This window comes from Lithobates pipiens, unplaced genomic scaffold (genome assembly GCF_037356315.1).
Source record: "Lithobates pipiens isolate NorthernLeopardFrog02 unplaced genomic scaffold, aLitPip1_a1.2 Scaffold_18, whole genome shotgun sequence".
Classification (NCBI taxonomy): Eukaryota; Metazoa; Chordata; class Amphibia; order Anura; family Ranidae; genus Lithobates; species Lithobates pipiens.
The window spans coordinates 46668153-46690906 of record NW_027507758.1 but is presented as its reverse complement, the minus strand read 5'-3'; the positions used below and the strand labels follow the sequence as shown (position 1 = coordinate 46690906).

Below are 22754 nucleotides of genomic sequence, written 5' to 3'. Positions count from 1 at the left end.
GCCACATTTGGCATGTCATTTTGTTTGGGGGAGGGGGGGGAAATATCCTATTTTTAGAGGGTCCCGGCTCCCACTTCCTCCCAGGGACCGCGGCACCGGATGGGAGATCACCTCTCCCCCTCGGCAATCTGGGACACATCACAGATCCCAGATGATTGTGCGTGAGTCACAGCGCACAGCGCACAGCGCACCCAGTAACAATGGCGGAAGCCGAAATAGCAAGCACTGCTACTACAGTGATGCCCACTTGCTTCCAGGTCCCATGCTGAATGGCGGGCCCTGCTGCATTGTGAACACAGGTGGTTGCTCGGCTTGGGTGCCATTCAGAGATCACAGTGGGGGAGAGTTACTAAAACCAGAGAGCAAAATCTGGTGCAGCTGTGCATGGTAGCCAATCAGCTTCTAACTTCAGCTTGATCACTAAGCTTTGACAATAAAACCTGGAATCTGATTGGTTACCATGCAAAGCTGCACCAAATTTTGCACTCTCCAGTTTTAGTAAATTAATCCCAATGTGTCTTACAAATGAAACCAAAGTATTTTCTGATTGGATGAGACAGAGAGGCAGGGTAGCAAAGTCATGCTCTCCACCTTGTCCAATCAGAGAGCATGTTGCATTCATTCAGCAAATGGGAAGTGCTCTGTGAATGGTGCCTGTGCCGAGCAAGCTAACTGTGAAGCCACTGGCCATGAGACTCGGGAGGAAGCAGCAATCACTGTAGTAGTGGTCCCTGCAAAAGGGATTTCCAACTTCCACAGGGAATATACAATCTACTAAGCTTGACCAATAGAACAATGGAAAAATTGCCATAACTGGAAATCAGCTTTACAGCTGCACCGGTAGAGACTCTCTAGGTTTTGGATCCCCAAGACCCCTTTCACACTGAGGCGGTTTTCAGGCACTTTAGCACTAGAAGTAGCCTCTAAGTAGCGCCTGAAAACCACCTCCCATTCATTTCACTGTGTCTTTTCACACTGAGGTGGTGCGCTTGCGGGAGGTTAGGAAAAGTCCTGCAAGCAGCATCTTTGGGGCAGATTGGGAGCGGGGCGTATACAGCACCCAACCCCACCCCTGCCCATTGGAATGAATGGGCAGCGCATCCAAAGCACTTTGGAAGCGCCGGAACACGGGTGTTTTTAACCCCTTCTTTGTGGTTAAAAGCGCCCTGCAAGTTGCTGAAAAGCGCCTCTCAAACATCGCTAAAGTGCCGCTAAAAAGAGCGGCACTTTGGCTCCAAGGTGCCCATGACCCCAGTGTGAAAAGTGTCTAAGAAAACAAGTCATTGGTAAGCAGTAGATGTCATACAAAGGTGAGTAAGACAGACGGGAGGAATGAGGTCAGGAACGATGGGAAGAATGGCGGGAGAAATGATGGAGGGAATGATGTCATGAACAATGTCAGGAACGATGGGAGGAATGATGGAGGGAAGGATGTCAGGAACGATGGGAGGAATGATGGAGGGAAGGATGTCAAGAATGATGTCTGGGAGGAATGGCGGGCGGGAGGAATGGCGGGAGAAATGATGGAGGGAATGATGTTAGGAACGATGGGAGGAATGATGGAGGGAAGGATGTCAGGAACGATGTCTGGGAGGAATGGCGGGCGGGAGGAATGGCGGGAGAAATGATGGAGGGAATGATGTCAGGAACGATGGGAGGAATGATGGAGGGAAGGATGTCAGGAACGATGTCTGGGAGGAATGGCGGGCGGGAGGAATGGCGGGAGAAATGATGGAGGGAATGATGTTAGGAACGATGGGAGGAATGATGGAGGGAAGGATGTCAGGAACGATGTCTGGGAGGAATGGCGGGCGGGAGGAATGGCGGGAGAAATGATGGAGGGAATGATGTCAGGAACGATGGGAGGAATGATGGAGGGAAGGATGTCAGGAACGATGTCTGGGAGGAATGGCGGGCGGGAGGAATGGCGGGAGAAATGATGGAGGGAATGATGTCAGGAACGATGGGAGGAATGATGGAGGGAAGGATGTCAGGAACGATGTCTGGGAGGAATGGCGGGCGGGAGGAATGGCGGGCGGGAGGAATGGTGGTTTACTCTTACAGGTTTCGAATGTAATCCAGTGTGTCTTTGTCTTTCGCAATCATGTCTGCCAGAATGTGCTGAACTCCCATCTCAATTTCTTGAAGCGTGAATAAACCTTCAACATAAAAATAAAACATTAAAAAGATGAACTGGTAGCATGTTTGTATATGTATAAAGCAATCATATAATATAGAGCACTGCACATTACCATAAAGCCAAACTCCAGCATCACCTTCGGTATTGTAGAGTACTACAAGTTCCTCCTCTGTACTGAAATGGATTACTGGGATTTCACTATAAACTGTGAGCTTCTCACAGTGTGCATTAGAAGCTTTAGCAAGTCTTATAGAATTTGCTTCATTATTTGGCTGGAGGACGTCTAGCTTTCTTCTGCTCTTTTCTCCCCAGCTGAACGGTCTCTTGCCTACAGTGCTGTATAGTGCCAGGACAAGGTCAGGTAGATCTCAGGGGAACATCCCAAACTGCGCCTCCCCAAAATGTATGAGTATGTATTCCCCCCACAAAAAATGTAATCCGCATGCTTACCCCCCAAGCATCACATTACACAATGCACCGCATTCCTGTGCAAATCCCAAGTGATTTTGTGCAGTGCGATTTGAGGCTGTCATTTTGTAAGGCCGCAAATTGCCGCACTGGAATCAGATCTCATGAGTGTTGATAAACATGCAATCCAATTTTAGCAAAAAGCACTACCGTATGTTCTTCGACCTGCTTTTGGGGAGTTAACTTTTATATGACACCCGAAGCAGATGGCATGAAACACAGCGATTCTTGTGCGTTTCCTGCATCATATCAGTGTGAACTGAGCCTTAAAGCTCCTTTTTTTTTTGCTTGTTAAGAATTTGTAAATAGTTTCATGTCCATTGTCTGGGTACTTTTGCAATTATAAAACTCGGGGCAACCACACTAATATTTGAATGGCTTCTTAAATAGCAAATCATGCCAAAGGGAAACAGATATCATAAGTACTGGTTGCTTTGCTGACCAATAATAAAATATGGGAAGCCTTGAGGGAGTGGAATCCAGAATTGGCCACCATGGCTAGTTGAGATCTGCCAAAAAAGTGCCCCTTGCCATCAGAACTTGCACGCGGTAATGCGAAGTTACAATGAGGACTCATTTACTAAAACCAGAGAGTGCAAACTCTGGTGCAGCTGTGCATAGTAGCCAATCAGATTCTAACTTCAGCTTCTTCAGTTTAGCTTTGACAATAAAACCTGGAAGCTGATTGGTTGGTTTCTATGTAGAGCTACACCCCATTTTATACACTCCAGTTTTAGGACCTGTTCACACCGGATTGCAGCTCCGCACCAGAAACTGATCAGAAACTGACTGCATGGTGTAAACTAGAGCCATTGGAATACATGGAAAACACTGTGCATGCATTTTTAGTGCATAAAAAAAGCACACAGAACTGAACGAAACTGCGTCTGGTGTGAACTGGCCCTCAGTAAATCTCCCCCAATATGTGACATACTGGCGCTTAATAAAGCGCAGATAAGGTACTAAAACACAGAACTATAAAATAAGTTGCAGGCATTACTCTCATGTCTGTTTCCCATGTATGTTGCTTCTATAGAGGATGTAAAGGGATGACTGGTTCTCTTTAATCATGACTAAGCAGCTGAAACAATAACCTGAACAGCAGCTATTTCTGCAGTCATGTTATACAGTGCTGCTCATAGAACAAATCTTCAGTTACTACGAAAGAATTGCAAAGAACAATTTTCTGCAATATTGAACCCAAATATAGACGACGGCTGTCAGTTAGTTATGAAACACTGCCCTCTAGTGGCCGAAACGTCAAGAACAGGCTCCATGGAAATACAATGAATAAAGCATTTCAAGCCCCAGTATAACCTTTGCAAACCACGGTGCCAAGTCCAATATTCATTCTTACCTAAAATATTACAACTTATACATTTTTAAATTGTACACAATTTTTTTTTTTTATAATATAACATAATTATATATCGCTGATCCCCCACTGACTGCGAGGGGAAGAGGAGCGAGTGCCACCAAAATAGACATATCCGAGTGTACTGTGTACTTGGCTAGGCTTGGCTCTTCTCAGCTCCGCTTGCAGTCACGCCCAGTCGCGCCATTGGACCTGTGTTATGTCCATCATAGGAGCCGGGAGCCGAGCCAAGGGGCGGGACTGCGAGAGGAGCCGAGTACACAGGACATCCGGCTCTGTGTATCTCGACAGCGCTAATTTTAAATGAGCAAGACTGCAATGACACTGGGCAAGGCTGCAGATGGACACTCATAAGGCTGAATTGATGGGCATTTAAATATATGTTTTTTTCCTTAAAATTTCCTCCTAAACTAAGGGTGCGTGTTATACGCCGATAAATGCAGTGTGTATATATCGTATTTAATCGGCGTATAACACGCACCCCAAGTTAACCACATAAGGACCGCCTCACTCCGATACACGTCAGCAGAATGGCACGGCTGGGCTCCCGACCCGGTCCTGAGCTCCGTGCCCACGGGACCCAATCGTCATCGGTGTCCAGCGATCGGGTCAGAGCTGAAGAACGGGGAGAGGTAAGTGTAAACAAACCTCTCCCCGTGCTTCCTAGTTGCCTGCCACTGATCGTCTGTTCCCTGTCATAGGGAACGACGATCAGTGATGTCACACGCCAAGCCATGCCCCCTACAGTAAGAAACACACATTAGGTCACACTTAACCCCTTCACGGCCCCCTAGTGTTAATCCCTTCACTGCCAGTGACATTTCTATGGTAATCAATGCATTTTTAATTGCACTGGTCGCTGTATTAATGCCAATGACCCAAAAAATGTGTCAAAATTGTCCTACGTGTCAGCCATAATGTCGCAGTGCCAATAAAAAAAAAAAAAAATTAAAAAAATAAAACTGCTGATCGCCGCCATTACTAGTAAAAAAAATAATAATAATAATAATTAAAATGCCATAAAACGATACCCTATTTTGTAGACGCTTTGTTTTGCGCAAACCAAACGCTTATTGGGATTTTTTTACCAAAAATATGTAGAATAAATATCGGCCGAAACAGAGGAAAACTTTTTTTTTTATATATTTTTTGGGGATATGTATTGTAGCAAAAAGTAAAAAATAGTGAATTTTTTTCTAAATTGTCACTCTATTTTTGTTTATAGCACAAAAAATGAAAATCAGAGGTGATCAAATACCACCCAAAGAAAGCTCTATTTGTGGGGGGAAAAAAAAAACGCCAATTTTGTTGAGGAGCCACATTGCACGACCGCGCAATTGTAAGTTAAAGCGACAGTGCTGAATCGCAAAAAGGAGCCTAGTCCTTTAGATGCAAAATGGTCCACTGGAGCGCTGAGCTGTAGAGGGGTGAGGGGCGGCCAGCTCAGGCTCTCAGCGGTTCACTGAGAGGCTGAGCCGGGTGTCAGGCCAGGCACTTGGCGAATCCAGACTGTCGCGATGACTAGTGCCTGGAATGACATCCAGACTTCAGCAGCTTTGGCTGGACTTCTCCTTTAATGACCAGGCCATTTTTCGCGATACAGCACTGCGTTAATTTAACTCACAATTGCGCGGTCGTACGACACTGTACTAAAATAATTTGCGCTATAAACAAAAGATAGACCGTCAATAAGGGATAATAAGGGATGTGCTGGATTTTATTTCCTATCTTGCAGGGAAACAAAATCCACCACATTCCTGCTGACAGGACATAGCTCTGCCTCATTTACATATGCAGAGCTCCATCTCATTTTTCTCCTCTACTATCAGCGTTTGCCGGCGGTCATCCATTGGCCGGCACCAACTGATCGGCTTTTGCTGTGACTAATGACAGTAGAAGCGGTGTGCGCCCCCTATGCGGAACTGCATAATTATATATATATATATATATATAGGTGATTCTGCACAGAACGGCCATCCTGTAGCAGTAAATCTGTTATAGGGCGATCGGCAAGTGGTTAAAGACAAAAATCCAAGCAATCCATATCCTGTACCTTCCGTGTCAGCCTTTATATACATTTGCAGGTTCAACTGCTGAGGAGTTTCAATCAGAGCTTTGGCGGCCGGCTCCAGCCCAAGCTGTCTGGCTCTTTGCGCTTTGGTTCCTTTGCTTCCGGTTTTGAATGGTGCGTACTGTGCAAGACACAAGAGTCAGTCCTCCATTACACTTATCTATACACATCATCACATCAGAACAATTAATGGAGATCAATGAACCCCTTCTCACCTGCTGTGGCCCTTTTAAAGTGGTTGTAAACACTCCCCCACAACTTTGTCCCATGTAAACCAGCATAAAAAAAACCCTAATGAACACTGCTTGTAGACATCTCCTTACTTGCTTAGTATTGTTGTAATCCTTTTTGTTCTGTATAACGAAGTCACTGAGCATGCCCAGATCTCCCCTGATTTAAGGCACACTCTCTATGTCTTTTCTATCTGTTATCAGGACTTCCTACAGCACAACACTGAACTCTGCTAATCACTCAGAGCTTCCTCCTACACACCATGTGACCATGTGACATGACATACAGTCTAAATATTGGCCATTACTGCAGTCTTATCAGCTGAAGCTGATAAGTCTGACAAAGGGAAACATTAGACATCGGCACAAGTAAATACTATGAAATACTATGAAATAAAACAAGTCAGCTATGAACAGGGAAGCAGGGTTGCCATAGAAACGTTGGATTGAGAAGGAGGCTTGGTTAACAGTACAGGAAGTGCTCAATGTAAGGGCGGAAATACACTCCACTGTGGACTCAGAAAACAATACTTATGATGGCGCTGCCTAACCCCTGAAAACAAGTTTTTTAAAGTTTCTTTAAACAGTAAGTAATATGCGATTTGGGCTGGATTACAGTGGCTATAGTCTGATAATTACTTATTATAATGGACTAAATGAAAAGAAGCATCAGAGTGGGAGAGTTTACTTCCTCTTTAACTGGGTCATAACACCTGGGAGGCGGCTGGACAGGCTTCCCAATCATGTAAACACTGTAATTGGCTGTTAGTGGTAACGTGACTAGGAACTTGTCCTGACGGCTCTCAATCATAATAAGAGACGTACAAGTTATGGAAAAAATAGACATCAATACTCACCTAGGTGGATGCAGCATCGATCTGATGATGCATCTGTCCCCTGTCAGTTCTAAGACTGAGAACCGAGCAATCAAACACAGCTGATTGCTCAGTTCTCCCGCTCTAAAAAGAGAACGATGACTGTGAGTCACCGGCTAACTGCTCTGCCCCGCTGGGCTGTGGGGGGTTGGGGGGGGGGGTGGGTGGCTTTCGAAGAGTCCAGCTCAGGCTATCAGCGGATCGCCAAAAGGCCGAGTCCGGTGCCAGTCCATGCTGCTGAGTGGATCCCATATGGTCAGGATCTTTTCATAGCCTGAATCAGCTCAGTGACGTTATCCGACAGAGAACTTTTGTCTGCTGTTGGCTGAATAAGGGTCACGGGAGTGCAGAACGAACTTTCACTCCTGTAATCCCAAGGAGAAGAAGTGTAGCCAAAATATCTTTGGTTATACCTCTCCTTGAGGCCGGCCATATATCGATGGAAATTGCTGCTGCTTGTAAAAGCAATCCAGTGGCTAACTGGCTGCTAGGATTACTTTTTTTTTTTTTTTTTAACACAAGAAAGACAGCTGAAAAAAAAAAAAAAACACCAATACAGGGATGATGCCTGCAGGTTTTTTTTCCCTTCCTCTGGATCAACTGTGGGTATGGGATTGTGTATATAAAATTGTAAAAATACATTTTGTATTGTTGTCCCTTTTTTATTGGTTGAACTGGAAGGACACTGTGTCTTTTTTTTAAGGCAGACTAACTAATGCAACTATGTAGGTAAAACCACTGAAAGTCAAGTGACGTTCTGGTAAGTCGCTGGTCCATTAATGGTGAAGGACCAATCCTCCAAAACTTTCTGGAGATCCCTCCTAGAGGCCCAAGAGAAGACAGCGAGAGGCTCCACTCCATCTATACCTAAAACATCTTTTTTAGTGAAATATAATCCATCATTAGAAATACTGACCACATGCTCAATTTCATCCAAGGTCCTGCAGTTTAGCATCTCATTGTGTAGGCCGGCATTCAGCTTCCCTTCTTTCCTCAGCTTCTCTATCAGTGAGTGAGCTTTTCTAGCTACAGACCTACAGAAAGATGTCAAACGTCAAGCCAAACAATTAGACCAGAAATAATAATTCATGATGTGACGATCGCTCATCGTAATCCTTAATCTGCATAATAATGTGATGTACATTTTTATTTTATTTTAGGTCACCTATGTTTTACTTCAAATGTTATTATACAATTATTCAAGTGCAGGTTTTCAATAGATCTTAACCACCTGACCTTAGGAAGATTTACCCCCTTTCATGACCAGGCCATTTTTTGCAATTCGGCACTGCGTTATTTTAACTGAAAATTGCGCAGCAATGCGGCGCTGTACCCAAATAGAAAATAGGTCCTTTTTTTCCCACAAATAGAGCTTTCTTTTGGTGGTATTGATCATCTGTGCGGTTTTTATTTTATGCGCTATAAACAAAAAAAAGTGTGACAATTTTGAAGAAAAAAAAAGAAGATATTCTGCTATAAAACATAACCATAAAAAGAAAATGTAAAAAAAAAAAAAAAAATTATGTAATTTCTTCATCAATTTAGGCCAATATTTTATTTGCTACATATTTTTGGTAAAAAAATAAATAAAAAATAAAATAAAAAAATTCCCAATAAGCGCATATTGATTACGTTGCGCAAAAGTTGAAATTATGGTATTTTTTATTAATTTTTTCCCCCCATTTTTTATTTTTATTTTTTTTACTAGTAATGGCGGCGCCAGCGATCAGCGACTTATAGTGGGACTGTGATATTATAGCGGACAGTTCGACACCGACACTTTTTGGGAACCAGCGACACTAATACAGTGATCAGTGCTAAAAATATGCACCGTCACTGTACTAATGATACTGGCTGGGAACGGGTTAACACAAGGGATGATCAAAGGGTTAAGTGTGTCCCTGGGAGGTGCTCATTGGATGAACAGAGATCCATGTTCCTGCTTATGAGGAACGCAAGATCCTGCTAAGCAGGAACACAAGATCACGCTGTTCATACCTGACAGAGCGGCGATCTGCTTTGTTTACATCGGCAGACCCCCGCTCTGTCTCTCTGGGAAGCGATGGTGGATGTTTGCTAGATTGGCTCCCTCTTTGGCCAATTAGCAGAGACATTGAAACTGTGCTTCTACACAATTTCAGTCCTAGTACTGCTTAGGCCCCTTTTACATTGCTGCGAATTAACCGAGATTTTGACGCGATTTCAGGGAATGCCTGTGTAATCACGAGGTCTATGGACCTCAACTCGCATAAAAGTCTGACCAAAGTAGTACAGGGACTACTTTGGAATTGGAGCGACTTGAAGTTGCACAGCTATGAATGGCACTTATTGTAAATCATGGGGTATGACTTATGTGACTTTGCAGTCGCAGGACAAGTCACACAAGTGTGAAAGGGGCCTTAGCGCTACTTGGAAGACATCTGTGCAACTTCATGCACAGAGGTCTATGCAAGTTGCACCTCAGCTTGCAAAAAGTAGTGCAAGAACTACTTTCAAAATTGGTGTGACTTCCGATGGAGTCGGAGTTGAACCTCTTTGACTGCTTATTGCGGACAATAGTGTGCGACTTGTCATGCAATTTTAAACTATAACTGGGAGTTAAAGTATATCTTGGTGGCACATACTACAGCATACCTTCAGAGGTCTAGTGGAGTCCACGCGCCTCAACAGGTTAGGATGGTCATATATGATGGTTGATCAGAGTATATATTTTTTGCCCCAGTTGAAGTCCTTTGGGACGAAACATGTCAGGCTTGGCTTTCTGCTTCTCACATTGCCCCTCATTTTTAATCTGTGATCACAGTTTTTGTCATTGATGTATGCTGGTTTTTAGAAAGAACAAACTCTTTTTTTTTATACCTACACCATACGGAGGCATTTTTTCTTTGCACAACTTTCCGGACGAGCGTTCCTTTGTGGTCCAGTCAGTCCTACCACGCCTAAGGTCCAGCCCAGGTGTTCTCTTCATCCGAGGTCCAGTTTGGTGGTGGTCCCTAACACCTTTCGAAGTCTTGTCTGGAGGCCCCGGGTTTCTTGGAGTTCGGTCGATCTGCCGATCCCGGCATCTTTGCCTTCACGACTCATTATTGCTGACATGTGAGTCCACCCGTTTCGGGAAGAGTAGATATACTTGCCTTTTTGGTTGAAAATGTACCATCCCTGATGCTTCTCATACCGGACATTGCCAGCATATTCCATCTTTGATTAGTCATCTTTTGGTGATTGACGCTTATGGCCCTTCTCAGGACCTTCACACTTACTGGACTTTTTCCCTCCATTTGTGTTATTCTTGTATAATTGTTTTTTTGTATCACTCACCCACATATTGATATAGGAGTTCACCCCCTAGCCCTACATTATTTATCACTCTTTAGCATCTTTGTCACATGGGTTATTGTAGCAGCTTTTCACTTTTTATTTGCGTTAGCACAGTATTTTTCTCATTTACACTTATATATTCTATTAAAATACAAATTAAAACCAATTGAAATAATCTTACCTCAATTCTTCCAAGGCTTGCTGTATTTCTCGCAGTACATCGGCATCATGATTGTCGATGAGTTCTTTTCTGTAGCGGGCAATAAATGGTATGGTGTTCTCATCCCGGAACAACTGAATCAGATTAGCGCAAACCCAGGGCTCCACATTGGTGCGCTCCGCCAGAACCTAGAAAAGGAAGATGTCGTCACCGTATAGCTCATTACTAATCTGGAAATGTATTACCTAGGCTGGCTCAGAAAAATATGGCGGTCTGTCCATTACCAATATCCGCTTTCCTTCGACTTTTTCTTACAACCACCACCTGACTTCTAAAGCAAACTACCTGCTTAGCGACCGCCCCACGTGCATTTACAGCGGCAGGGCGGTCTCACATGATCGGACACTCCTGGGTATGGGGCGCGCACCGCCGGGGCGATACCCTCCTCCTGTTAATATACATAGCGGAAGCCCAGTGGCGGGTGCTCTATGTCCGCTGGCGCCTGCCAATTAGATAGTAGAGGTGTAGAACGACAATATGCCTATGTAAACAAGGCAGATCGTTGTTCGTCAAAAGAGAAGGCATTGATCCTGGGCTTCTGCTAAGCAGCACTTCCCACCAGTTAGTAAGCACACATTAAGTGCTGGTTCACATACGGACGACCTGTCAGGCGACTTATCCGCCTGACAAGTCACACTCCATACATTGCAATGGAACCGTTCTAATAGGAGCGACCCAAGTCGCTCCACCTTAGAAAAAAAAAAGGTTCCTGTACTACTTTAGGGCGACATCGTTGCGGCTTGCATCGACTGCTTTCCAGAAGTCGCTTTGCAAGTCGCGCTGAAGTCACGCTGTACAGGGCGGCTTCAGAGTCGAGCAACTTTGAAGCCGCCGCTGTGTGAAATGGCACTTAACCCTTTGATCACCCCTGATGTTAACCCGTTCCCAGCCAGTGTCAATGGCACAGTGACAGTGCATTTTTTTTTTTTTTTTTAGCACTGATCTTTGTCTTAGGCTGGATTCACACTTATGCAGTTTTAGTGTTTTTTGCATTTTGCAGATTTGCACTGCAGTCCATTTACCATGGTTTCCAATGGAACACGTTCTGTAGTGCAAAAAGTACTAAAAATGCATAGGTGTGAATCAGGCCTTAGTGTCACTGGTCCCCAAAAAGTGTAAAAAAAAAAAAAAAAAAAATAAAAAAAGTGTAATTTAGGTGTCCGATTTGGAGTCCCGCTATAAGTCGCAGATCGCCGTAATTTCTAGTAAAAAATAGAGATAAAAAAAAAATTATTATATATATATATAATCGTTTTTTTTTTTTTCTAAATTGACGCTCATTTTTAGTTTATAGCTCCAAAAATAAAAACCACAGAGGTGATCAAATACCAAGAAAAGAAAGCTCTATTTGTGGGAAAAATTATTTGGGTACATCACGCGATCGCGCAATTGTCAGTTAAAGTAACTCTGTGCCACGTCGCAAAAAATGGCCTGGTCAGGGGGAGGGGGGGTAAACCCTCCAGAGCTGAAGTAGTTTAACCGCTTGCCGACCAGCCGCCACCATACTGCAGGTCGGCACGATCCTGCAAGCCATCGTAGCTGTATGTCGGCTCCTTTAAGCGGGACAGCAGGCATGCGGACCGCCGGAGGAGCGCACCCACTGCACTGCAGGGGTGGCGATGCTTGTGGCCGAAGGGCGCCATGACCGCCGGCCACACGCGATCGTGGGCAAGAGAGGCAGAACAGGGACCTTTGTGTGTAAACACACAAATCCCTGTTCTGAGAGGAGAGACCGATCGTGAGTTATATTTTACATTCCTTGGTTCCTCCGATCACACCTCACCAATATGCCAATGATTTATTTAATAAAATCTGTTTTATTAAATACTTTATTGTAGACGCAGTGATGTCATAATGACTCTCTGTTCTACTTTACAGCTTCACTCCCTTGTCACAATTGTCATAAAGTTAGATGCTGCTATCCTGCCCCTATAAACCATGAAAAATAGACACCAAGAGCTTGCTTACTGTAGCGGCAAGGGCGGTCACTCCTCTGACATGCAATCCGCACTTTGAATGCCTTTCCGATGAGGCAATCTGTCACATCACCACCACCTGAACCTCCAAAATGCCAGACCATAAGTGCATGCATTGCCCTCAGTTGCACGGCGGTTGCAGCACGGCCCTATTCCTTTGAATGGCTCGCATTGGGCAGGTGGTAGTGCCCGCCAAACGCGAGGCACGGCATCATAGCCATGTCTTGTGTACAGCCTGCTGCAACTAAATGGGAGATGTAAAAATGGGAATCTACTGTGTAAAGCATCACAGCCACGGCAAGTTTTCACCCCAACCGCTGCCTTTGTGGCACAAGGGGAAGCAGTTGGTGGGCAGTAAGAACCCAGCTCAACCATGCCGTGTGTACCATGCCATCTGCTGCCTTTGCCGCTAAAGGGGGAGCAGTTGGGGGCAGTAAACACTCAACTTAACCATGTGTAAGGCTGGGTTCACACTTGTGTGATGCGGGAACCAGTGCGATTCCTGTGCAGATTCCTGCATCGCACCTGAATCTTCGGTGGTTCACACTGTCATTAGTGAACCACTGCAGGTGTCAATATAAAGTTAATGGCACCCCCAGATGGGTTTGCACACAGCAGTGCGAACTTTGAAACGGTGCAGGAATCAGATCACATCAGATCTGAACATCCGTGGAATCCATTTCCAGTGCAGAACAAAAAATGAGGGTCCTGCACAATTTTTCTGCGAATGCGATTTCAGACATACAGTTCATATGGCTGAGATCACATCACACTGACATTGTATGTGATGTGGACAGCAGTGCGAATCACATGCAATGTCTGTGATAGCACAAGTGTGAACCCAGCCTAAATGAGCTCCAACACAACAAAGTCTATCCAAAATTAAAGAGACACTTTTGGGTGCATTTGGTCATCTATTTATGGTGAAGCATCAAACACGATCGATTGGAAGACGGATGTTACTTCTATGAACTATACAGGCATGTACTGGCCATTGGGACTACAGGGAGTTTCCCGGTGGGCCGATGGCTCAGTGGGCCACTCTGATGTAAGGGGCTGCTGATGGGAGACTCTGTAAGGGCTACTGATGGGACACTCTGATGTAAGGGGGCTGCTAATGAGACACTCTGATGTAAGGGGGTGCTGATGGGACACTCAAAATGTAAGTGGGCCAGTCTGGATGAAGTCCAGGGCTAAATTTCTTTCCCAGTCCAGCCCTGGAACTATAAATCTATATTTTTTGGGTTCAATTATTTTTTCTGACCTACATGCTATTAATTATCACTTTGATGGGATTTTAAGTATCATCACCGGATTTGGGACAATAACTCATTTCCGTTTTTTCTACGAATGTTGTTTTGTTTCCATCTATTAACCACTTAACAACCGCCCATTGCCGATTAACGGCTTCAGGGCGGTTGTTTAACTCTGAGAGGCCGTTAATTAACGGCCTCCCAGAATTCTGCTCTCGCGCGCCCCCTGGGGCGCGCACTCGAGAGCATCCGTGACCGCCGGCTCGTCGCGGCCGTTTACCACGTGATCGCTCCGTCAAATGAAGGAGTGATCACTTGTAAACAAACCGGCGTCATATTATGACGCCGGTTCCTCCCTCCCCTCTCTGTACCGATCGGTACAGCGGAGGGGAAAGAGATCGGTGTCAGCAGCGATGTGGGCTGCATCTGCAGTGCCCACATCGCTGCTCACCGAATTTAACCCCTCAATTCCCTGCCAATACTCTGCAATACCAGTGCATACTCTGCAGTACCAGTGCATACTCTGCAGTACCAGTGCATACTCTGCAGTACCAGTGCATACTCTGCAGTACCCCGCCAATACTCTGCAGTACCCCGCCAATACTCTGCAGTACCCCGCCATTACTCTGCAGTACCCCGCCATTACTCTGCAGTACCCCGCCATTACTCTGCAGTACCCCGCCATTACTCTGCAGTACCCCGCCATTACTCTGCAGTACCCCGCCATTACTCTGCAGTACCCCGCCATTACTCTGCAGTACCCCGCCATTACTCTGGAGTACCCCCCAATACTCTGGAGTACCCCCCAATACTCTGGAGTACCCTGCCATTACTTTGTAGTACCCCCCAATACTCTGCAGTACCCTGCCATTACTCTGCAGTACCCCGCCAATACTCTGCAGTACCCCGCCATAAATTGCCATACCCAGCCATACTCGGAGATACCCAGCCATACTCGGTGATACCCTGAAATACCCAGCCATAGACGCCCCCCACCCCTCACCGCCCTCCGGTGCTTCTACCAACTCGCCAGTACGATCAAAGCCAGAATCTTTTTTTTTTTTTTAATGACCCCCAGATTTCACTGTAAAGAGGACCTGTCACCCCATATTCCTATTACAAGGGATGTTTACATTCCTTGTAATAGGAATAAAAGTGATCAAAAATGTATTTTTGGGGAAAAAAATGTCAAACTAAAATAAATAAAGTAAAATGAACAATAAAAAAAAAAAAAATTATTTTAAGCGCCCCTGTCCCCATGTGCTCGCATGCAGAAGCGAACGCATGCGTAAGCCCCGCCCACATATGAAAACGGTGTTCAAACCACACATGTGAGGTATCGCCGCGAACGTTAGAGCGAGAGCAATAATTCTAGTCCTAGACCTCCTCTGCAACTCAAAACATGTAACCAGTAAAAAAAATTTAAAGCGTCGCCTATGGGGATTTTTTAAGTAGCGACGTTTGGCGCCATTCCACGGGCATGTGCAATTTTGAAGAGTGACATGTTCGATATCTATTTACTCAGCATAACTTCATCTTTCACTTTATGCAAAAATTGGGCTAACTTTACTGTTTTTTTGTTTTGTTTTTTAAGCACAAAACAGTTTTTTCCCCCAAAAAAACGCGTTTGAAAAATTGCTGCGCAAATACCGCGCGAGATAAAAATTTGCAACGACCACCATTGTATTCTCCAGGGTCTTTGCTAAAAAAAAATGTATAATGTTTTGGGGTTCTCTGTAATTTTCTAGCAAATAAATTATGATTTTTACATGTAGGAGAGAAATGTCAGAATTGGCCTGGGTGCTCCAGAACACCTGATGGCGCTCCCTGCATGTTGGACCTCTGTATGTGGCCACACTGTGTAAAAGTCTCACACATGTGGTATCGCCGTACTTGGGAGTAATAGCAGAATGTGTTTTGGGGTGTAATTTGTGGTATGCATATGCTGTGTGTGAGAAATAACCTGATAATATGACAATTTTGTGAAAAAAAAAAAAAAAAAAAGGAAAAAAAATCTTGATTTTGCAAAGAATTGTGGGAAAAAATGACAATTTCAAAAAACTCATCATGCCTCTTACTAAATACATTGGAATGTCTTCTTTCCAAAAAGGGGTCATTTGGGTTTTTTTTGTACTTTTCTGGCATGCTAGGGTCTCAAGAATTGAAATAAGCCGTCAGTACTTCAGGTGTGATCAATTTTCAGATATTGGCACCATAGCTTGTGGACTCTATAACTTTCACAAAGACCAAATAATATCCACCAATTTGTACTTATTTTTACCAAAGATATGTAGTAGTATACATTTTGGCCAAAATTTATGAAGAAAAAATTACTAATCTGCTAAATTTTATAACAGAAACGAAGAAAATTTTTTCGCAGAATTTTCGGTCTTTTTTCTTTTATAGCACAAAAAATAAAAAACTGAGAGGTGATTAAATACCACCAAAAGAAAGCTCAATTTGTGTGAAAAAAAGGACAAAAATTTCATATAGGTCCAGTGTTGCATGACTGAGTAATTGTCATTCAAAATGTGAGAGCACCAAAAGCTGAAAATTGGTCTGGTTATTAAAGGGTGTTTAAGTGCCCAGTGGTCAAGTGGTTAATTCACTCATGTGGTTTGTTTGATTTAATTTTCACTGTGATGGGACTCTAATGGTGTCACTCGAATGGGATGTTATATTTCTTTATTTAAAGGTGAAGGTTCGCAATGATTATCTAAGACATTATAGATTTGTTACACCTATTACTATTTGGGCAGTTAGGCCATTCTTTAATATAGTATAGCACCCCCTATGCACCAGTCACACGTTTGAATATGATGACCTGTTAACTTAAAGTGGTTGTAAAGGCTGAAGGTCTTTTACCTTCATGCATTCTATGCACAAAAGGTAAAAAAAAAAAAAAAAAAAAAAACACAAACACCTCCTGTGTTCAGCTTCCTCCTGCAGCACCCCCCTTAGGTCCCTTTCACACTGCAGCGGGAAGTGCGTCGGCGGAAATGTTGGATTTACAGCGATATTCGGCCGCTAGCGGGACATTTTACCCCCCCCAGGGGCCAAGAAAGGGTTAGAAACAACCCAAAAAGTGCCTCTGCAGAGGCGCTTTGCCGGCGGTATAGCCACAGTGCCCCATTGATTTCAATGGGCAGGAGCGGTATACACACACAGCACCTTCATTACTCCAAAGATGCTGCTAGCAGGACATTTTGTACCATCCTGCCAGCGCACCACTCCAGTGTGAAGGCCCTCGGGGCTTTCACATTGAAGACACAGGAGGGGCTCTTTCAGGGCGCTTTGCAGGCACTATTTTTAGTGCTGTAGCGCCTGTAAATCGCCCCAGTGTGAAAGGGGTCTTAGTGTATTTTTTTTCTGATAATATAGATTGATAAACAATTGCACTAATATGGCACAAAACAAAAAAAATGCATAACTTTATTGTACAGGACCTCTGTTTTCAGAAAATATATAACCACTTGACCTCCGGAAGCCCCCTTCCTGACCAGGCCATTTTTTTTGCGATACAGTACTGCGTTACGTTAACTGACAATTGTGCTGTCATACAACGCTGTACACAAATACAATTTTGTGTTGTTTCCACCCCCCCACAAATAGAGCTTTTTTTTGGTGGTATTTGATTACGGCAGCGTTTTATATATTTTTTGCACTATAAACATTAGAAAAGACGGACAACAAATTCAATAAAAAACAAAAAACAAAAATAAAATGTCTTCATCAATTCAGGCCAATATGTATTCTGTTAAATATTTTTGGTAAAAAAAAAAAAAAAAAAAAAAAAAAAAAAAAAAAATACCAATAAGGGTATATGGATTGGTTTGAGTAGAAGTTATAGCGTCTACAAAATATGGGATATATATTGGATTTTTTTTTATACTAGTAATGGCGCTGATCAGCGGCTTATAGCAAGACTGCAATATTGTGGCAGACAAATCGGACACTGACACTTTGTGGGAATGAGTGACATTAATGCAGTGATCAGGGCTATAAAATATACACTGTCACTGTACTAATGACACTGGCTGGGAAGGGGTTAAACATCTAGGGTGATCAAAGGGTTAACGGTGTGCCTAGCCAGTGTTTTTATGTACCGTGTTAGGTGCTTTTACTAAGGGCAGTGACAGATTTTATTCCCTGCTCATCCCTTCCCCAGAGCGGAGCTCTGCCTTGTTTGCACAGATTCATTCTGTGTATCTCTATCTAGCTATCTATCTATCTATATATATATATATATACACACACATCTATATCTCTTGTAGGGGTCGGTCCTTAGGAAGATTATGTTTGGGAATTTTAAGCACTTTGCCACTCTTGCAGTAAATGCAAATTTTAACATGTGTGGGGGGGGGGGGGGGGGGGGGGGGGAGAAAGAATTTCTCCAGAGGGGAAATAGTAAATTCTTACCTCTACAGTGTCCCAGTTCATCTGTGTTTCCTCATGGCCTGAGCTGGAGCCCTTAAATTTCACCGGCTTCCCTGCAGAGTCTGACGTCTTGAGTTTTTTGGCTGGTGGACCAAATGAGAAGTCATCTGGAGGTTCTTCCTCCTCTTCGGCTCTTCTCTCGGTCTTCAAATTGATATTCATATCGTTGCTGGTAGTGGGGAATTCATCAATGCCGAGACTCTTCCTCTCCGCCTTCACTTTAGTTGGCTTTGCTTTAGCGTTGCTGTGCCCACTTTTCTTTTCTTCGGCTTTTCCTCCTTGATGGGCTGCTCTAGAGATATTGACTTTCTCTGCATAGAAAAAGAGTAAAAATAAAGTATGTCCAATGCTTATCTTAAAATTGAATGAGTACATGTAGGCCAAGAGAGAACAATATGCTGTTAAGCCGGGTTCTCAACCACCAGGCCATGGCCCACTGTTGGGGCGCAGACTCCCTTCTTCCGGGATAGCAAATGAGCTCTTTGCTGGAGGGCCCATCCCAAATGGTATCATGCATACTAGGGAGAGGCCTATATATTGGAACAGATACTGGAGAATGATCTGTGTTATGGGGTGTAATCCTAACTGGCATAATAGATACTGCAGGGTAAGCTGTATGTATCGGGTGTAGATATAATTGGTGACATGAATACTGAGACCTGAGTTCTATGTATTAGGGCAGGGGTCTTCCAACTATGGCCCTCCAGTTGTTCAGAAACTACAATTCCCATCATGCCTAGTCATGTCTGTGAATGTCAGAGTTTTACAATGCCTCATGGGATGCGTAGTTCCGCAACAGCTGGAGGGCCGTAGTTTGAGTATCCCTGTATTAGGGTTACATCTAACTGATGCCACGAATGCTGGGGAGCGAGTTGTGTCTATTGTAGATCTAACTTATGATGTGGGTACTGAGGAGTGAGCTGTGTATTTGGGGGTATTACTCTCACTAATGGCTACTGGAAGTTAAAGTATATTGGGTTGGAGATTTCACTTGTGGCTTTTCCTATTCCATCTTAAAAAAGGCAAGAATTCCATTTAAATTAAACCAAAGAGTCCAATCAGGGATTCACATTCTGTAGAAAGACATTTTACTGCAACATGCAAACAATTCTTACCTCTTCTTTAATGGTTATCCCTTGAAATGTTGATAAATCGCTGTCTTTACTCTCAGATGTTATTCCAGGTTCTTCATTACCAGGAATGGACGTTTTGCTAGTTTTTTTGGCAGCAGTCTAATTTGTTACATGCAAAGATAGTAAACAAAACATTAGATCACGTTTTCAGTCCCCCCCCCCATAATAGATCACAACCACACCATGAGAGATTACCTCCCCCCTCACTATGGATTTATTACCCCCATACTACGATAGATTACCTAACCCCCCCCACTATGACAGATTATGATAGTATGGGGGTAATCTATCATAGTGGGGGTAGGGTAGATTACCCCCATACTACTATATAAATGTTATCGTATATACACGATATAAATTTCATATTAGTGAGGGGGGGGGTCATTTAGTGTAACGAGGGAGGTAATCTATTGTAGTGGGGGTAGGCTAATCTATCCTACCCCCACTACGATAGATTACCCTACCCCCACACTACGACAAAATAACAATTAACTGAAAATCGGGTGCAAATAGTGTGTGCGTGTTCTACGCCGATACTGTAATTTGTGCTGCCTGGGAGGGAACAGGATGAGAGCCCTCAGATCACATACAGCGAGAATCTCCCGTAGCGGCAGCCTCTGTAATAGGAAGTCCCGTATCCTGGTCCGGCATTAGGCCAGTGTTCTGTCCATCATAGAAATTTGTATTAAAGAGGCTGCTGAGTAAACAGATTGACGCTGTATGTAATCTGGCGACACTCGGCCCGTCCCATCCCTGTCCCCTCCGAGGCAGCAGTAATCTAAGGTGAGGCTGCAGATGGGCACTGATCAGGCTGCATTTATGGAAAAGGTGAGGCTGCATTGATGGGCACTGACCCTTATTTTGCTTCAAAGTTCATTTAAAATGTAAGTTTCTTTTCCTGAAAACTTCCCTCCTAAAATTAAGGTGCGTGTTATATGCCGATAAATAATATATTATATATATTATATATATATATATATATATATATATATATATATATATACACACACACACACACACACACACACACACACACACACGAGAAGAGTGTAAGGGGTTGCCTTTATTCGCTTGTGTCAGTGGAATACCAGCTTATAAATCAGATCCACTGTATCCACACTGAGAGCTACTACAAGCTCCATCCTATAGACCCAGCTACATTTCTACAGAATACTATATTATACAAGGGGTGGGCTTGGGCATATTCGCAAGCCCACATGCCCAATCCCGCCAGGAAGACGACACTGCACAGCCCTAAACACTTGGAGTGAGACATTTCCTGATCTGTGCAGCTGCGAACTGGGAAATGTCTCACTGTCTGTGATTAGCCGTGTGCAGCGTCGGCTTCCTGGCAGGCTTGGGCATGTGTTGCAAACACACCCGAGCCCATCACCATTGTACAATTATAACAACATTACTCACCTTGCGTGGTTTGGGAGCAGCCGCAGTCTTGCGTGGTTTGGAGCAGCCGCAGTCTTGCGTGGTTTGGGAGCAGCCGCAGTCTTGCGTGGTTTGGGAGCAGCCGCAGTCTTGGTTTGTCTTTTCACTGGAGGGGCCTTTGCCTCCGGCTTCCATTCTTCCTCCTCCTCTTGAGAGTCGTCTTCTGTGTCTGACCTGATTAGAGCAGCAAGTAAAAGCAAAATATCCAAAAAGGTTAAACTAATGTTTGAAGTATATCTATAGCCAAATCTTTTTTTCTCTACTTTTCAAGAGTGTGGAAAACAGTTAATACCACTGCACGATTCTGGATAAAAAAAGAAACATGATTTTTTTTTTGCTTAGAATAAAGATCACGATTCTCGGCTTATCATCTTTCACATTATTTACAAAAAAAAAATTGGGCTAACTTTACGGTTTAGTTTTTTCATTCAACTCATTGAAGTGTGTTTTTTCCCCCAAAAAATGCATTTGAAAGACTGCTGCGCAAATACAGCGTGACAAAGTATTGCAACGGCGGCCATTTCATTCTCTAGGGTCGTGTTAAATAAAAATATTATATTATAATATATATATAACGTTTGGGGGTTTTAACTAATTTTCTAGCAAAAAATACTGATTTTAACTTGTAAGCAACACGCGTCAGAAAAAGGTTTAGTCTTTAAAGAGGGATTCCACCAAAAAAAAAAAAAAAAATATTAAAAGCCAGCAGCTATAAATACTACAGCTGCTGACTTAATAAATGGACACTCACCTGTCCCGGGTTCCAGCGATGCCGAGGCCGATCGATCGCTCGGCTCTCGCCACCATTCTAGGTGAGGGAATCAGAAAGTGAAGCGAATCAGCTTCACTTCACGGTTCCCTACTGCACATGCGCGAGTCGCGCAGCGCAATAGGAAATATCCGCCCTGTCACTGGGACCCGTGTGTGTCCCAGCAGACAGCGCGGCAGGGCAGGAAATGGCGTAGACTCCCACGGGAGTCTATGCCCGGAAGTGGGTGTAAATACCTGTCTTTGACAGGTATCTCCACCCCCCTCCCCCTGAAAGGTGGCAATTGTGACACCGGAGGAGGGGAGGGATCCGATCAGCGGAGGTTCCACTTTAGGGTGGAATCCCGCTTTAAGTGGTTAAATTGAACTCATTTAGGGTTCTTTCTCATTGGCTGTCTGATCAGATCCGCTTGTCAGTTTTTAAGGGGGACCTAATAGGAGTCTCCATTCACTGCTATGGAGCTGCGGATATCAGTGGTGACATGTCTGCTGACACCCGCTGCTATCCTATCCAATCCATGAAATCCAGACGGATGGTGACCTTATTTTCCATGCGTCTGGGGAATGGGATCAGATGAAAGCAGACAGGTGGTCCATTTTCATCCGATCTCCCCATAGAGGAGAGCAGGACTCTGACAGGTCCATCTCAGCACAGTGAGAGGAGACACAGGGATCAACGGAGCGATCCTCCACTGAGCAGACGGACAAGCGATGTGAAAGGACCCTTACAGACTGAACTTCATCCCTTTGATCTAAAAGAACCAAATGATACAATGTTTTGTTTCATCTCTCAGCGCTGAGCAATGTTGTGATAAACTTTGACAACTTTTTATTTATTTTTTTGATAGCTGCGAGCAGATAACGGCTCTGCACTTGTTACATAGAATTGTGGAAATGCCGGATTGAGATATTGAAGGGGTTGAATCGAGATCACGATTTTGATTAACAATTGTGCAGCTCTCTGCTGTTGTGTTATTTTGTTTATTCTTTTCACTGTCTTTTTTGTTCTCTTTCACTTCCTTTCCCAGAGATGCAATAGAAAGTTAGTGG

General features: G+C 43.9%; 1 protein-coding gene across 1 annotated transcript in view; it reads right to left on the bottom strand.

Annotated features, from left to right (window-relative positions):
* SRBD1 (S1 RNA binding domain 1) overlaps window positions 1-22754 on the bottom strand; it is a 306724-nt gene that overhangs the window by 271833 nt on the left and 12137 nt on the right. The window contains 9 exon segments of the mRNA XM_077485079.1: window positions 2063-2159; window positions 6037-6175; window positions 8076-8193; window positions 10659-10825; window positions 18346-18602; window positions 18605-18674; window positions 19479-19595; window positions 20919-20956; window positions 20959-21110. Coding sequence (XP_077341205.1) covers window positions 2063-2159; window positions 6037-6175; window positions 8076-8193; window positions 10659-10825; window positions 18346-18602; window positions 18605-18674; window positions 19479-19595; window positions 20919-20956; window positions 20959-21110 — 1155 coding nt within the window.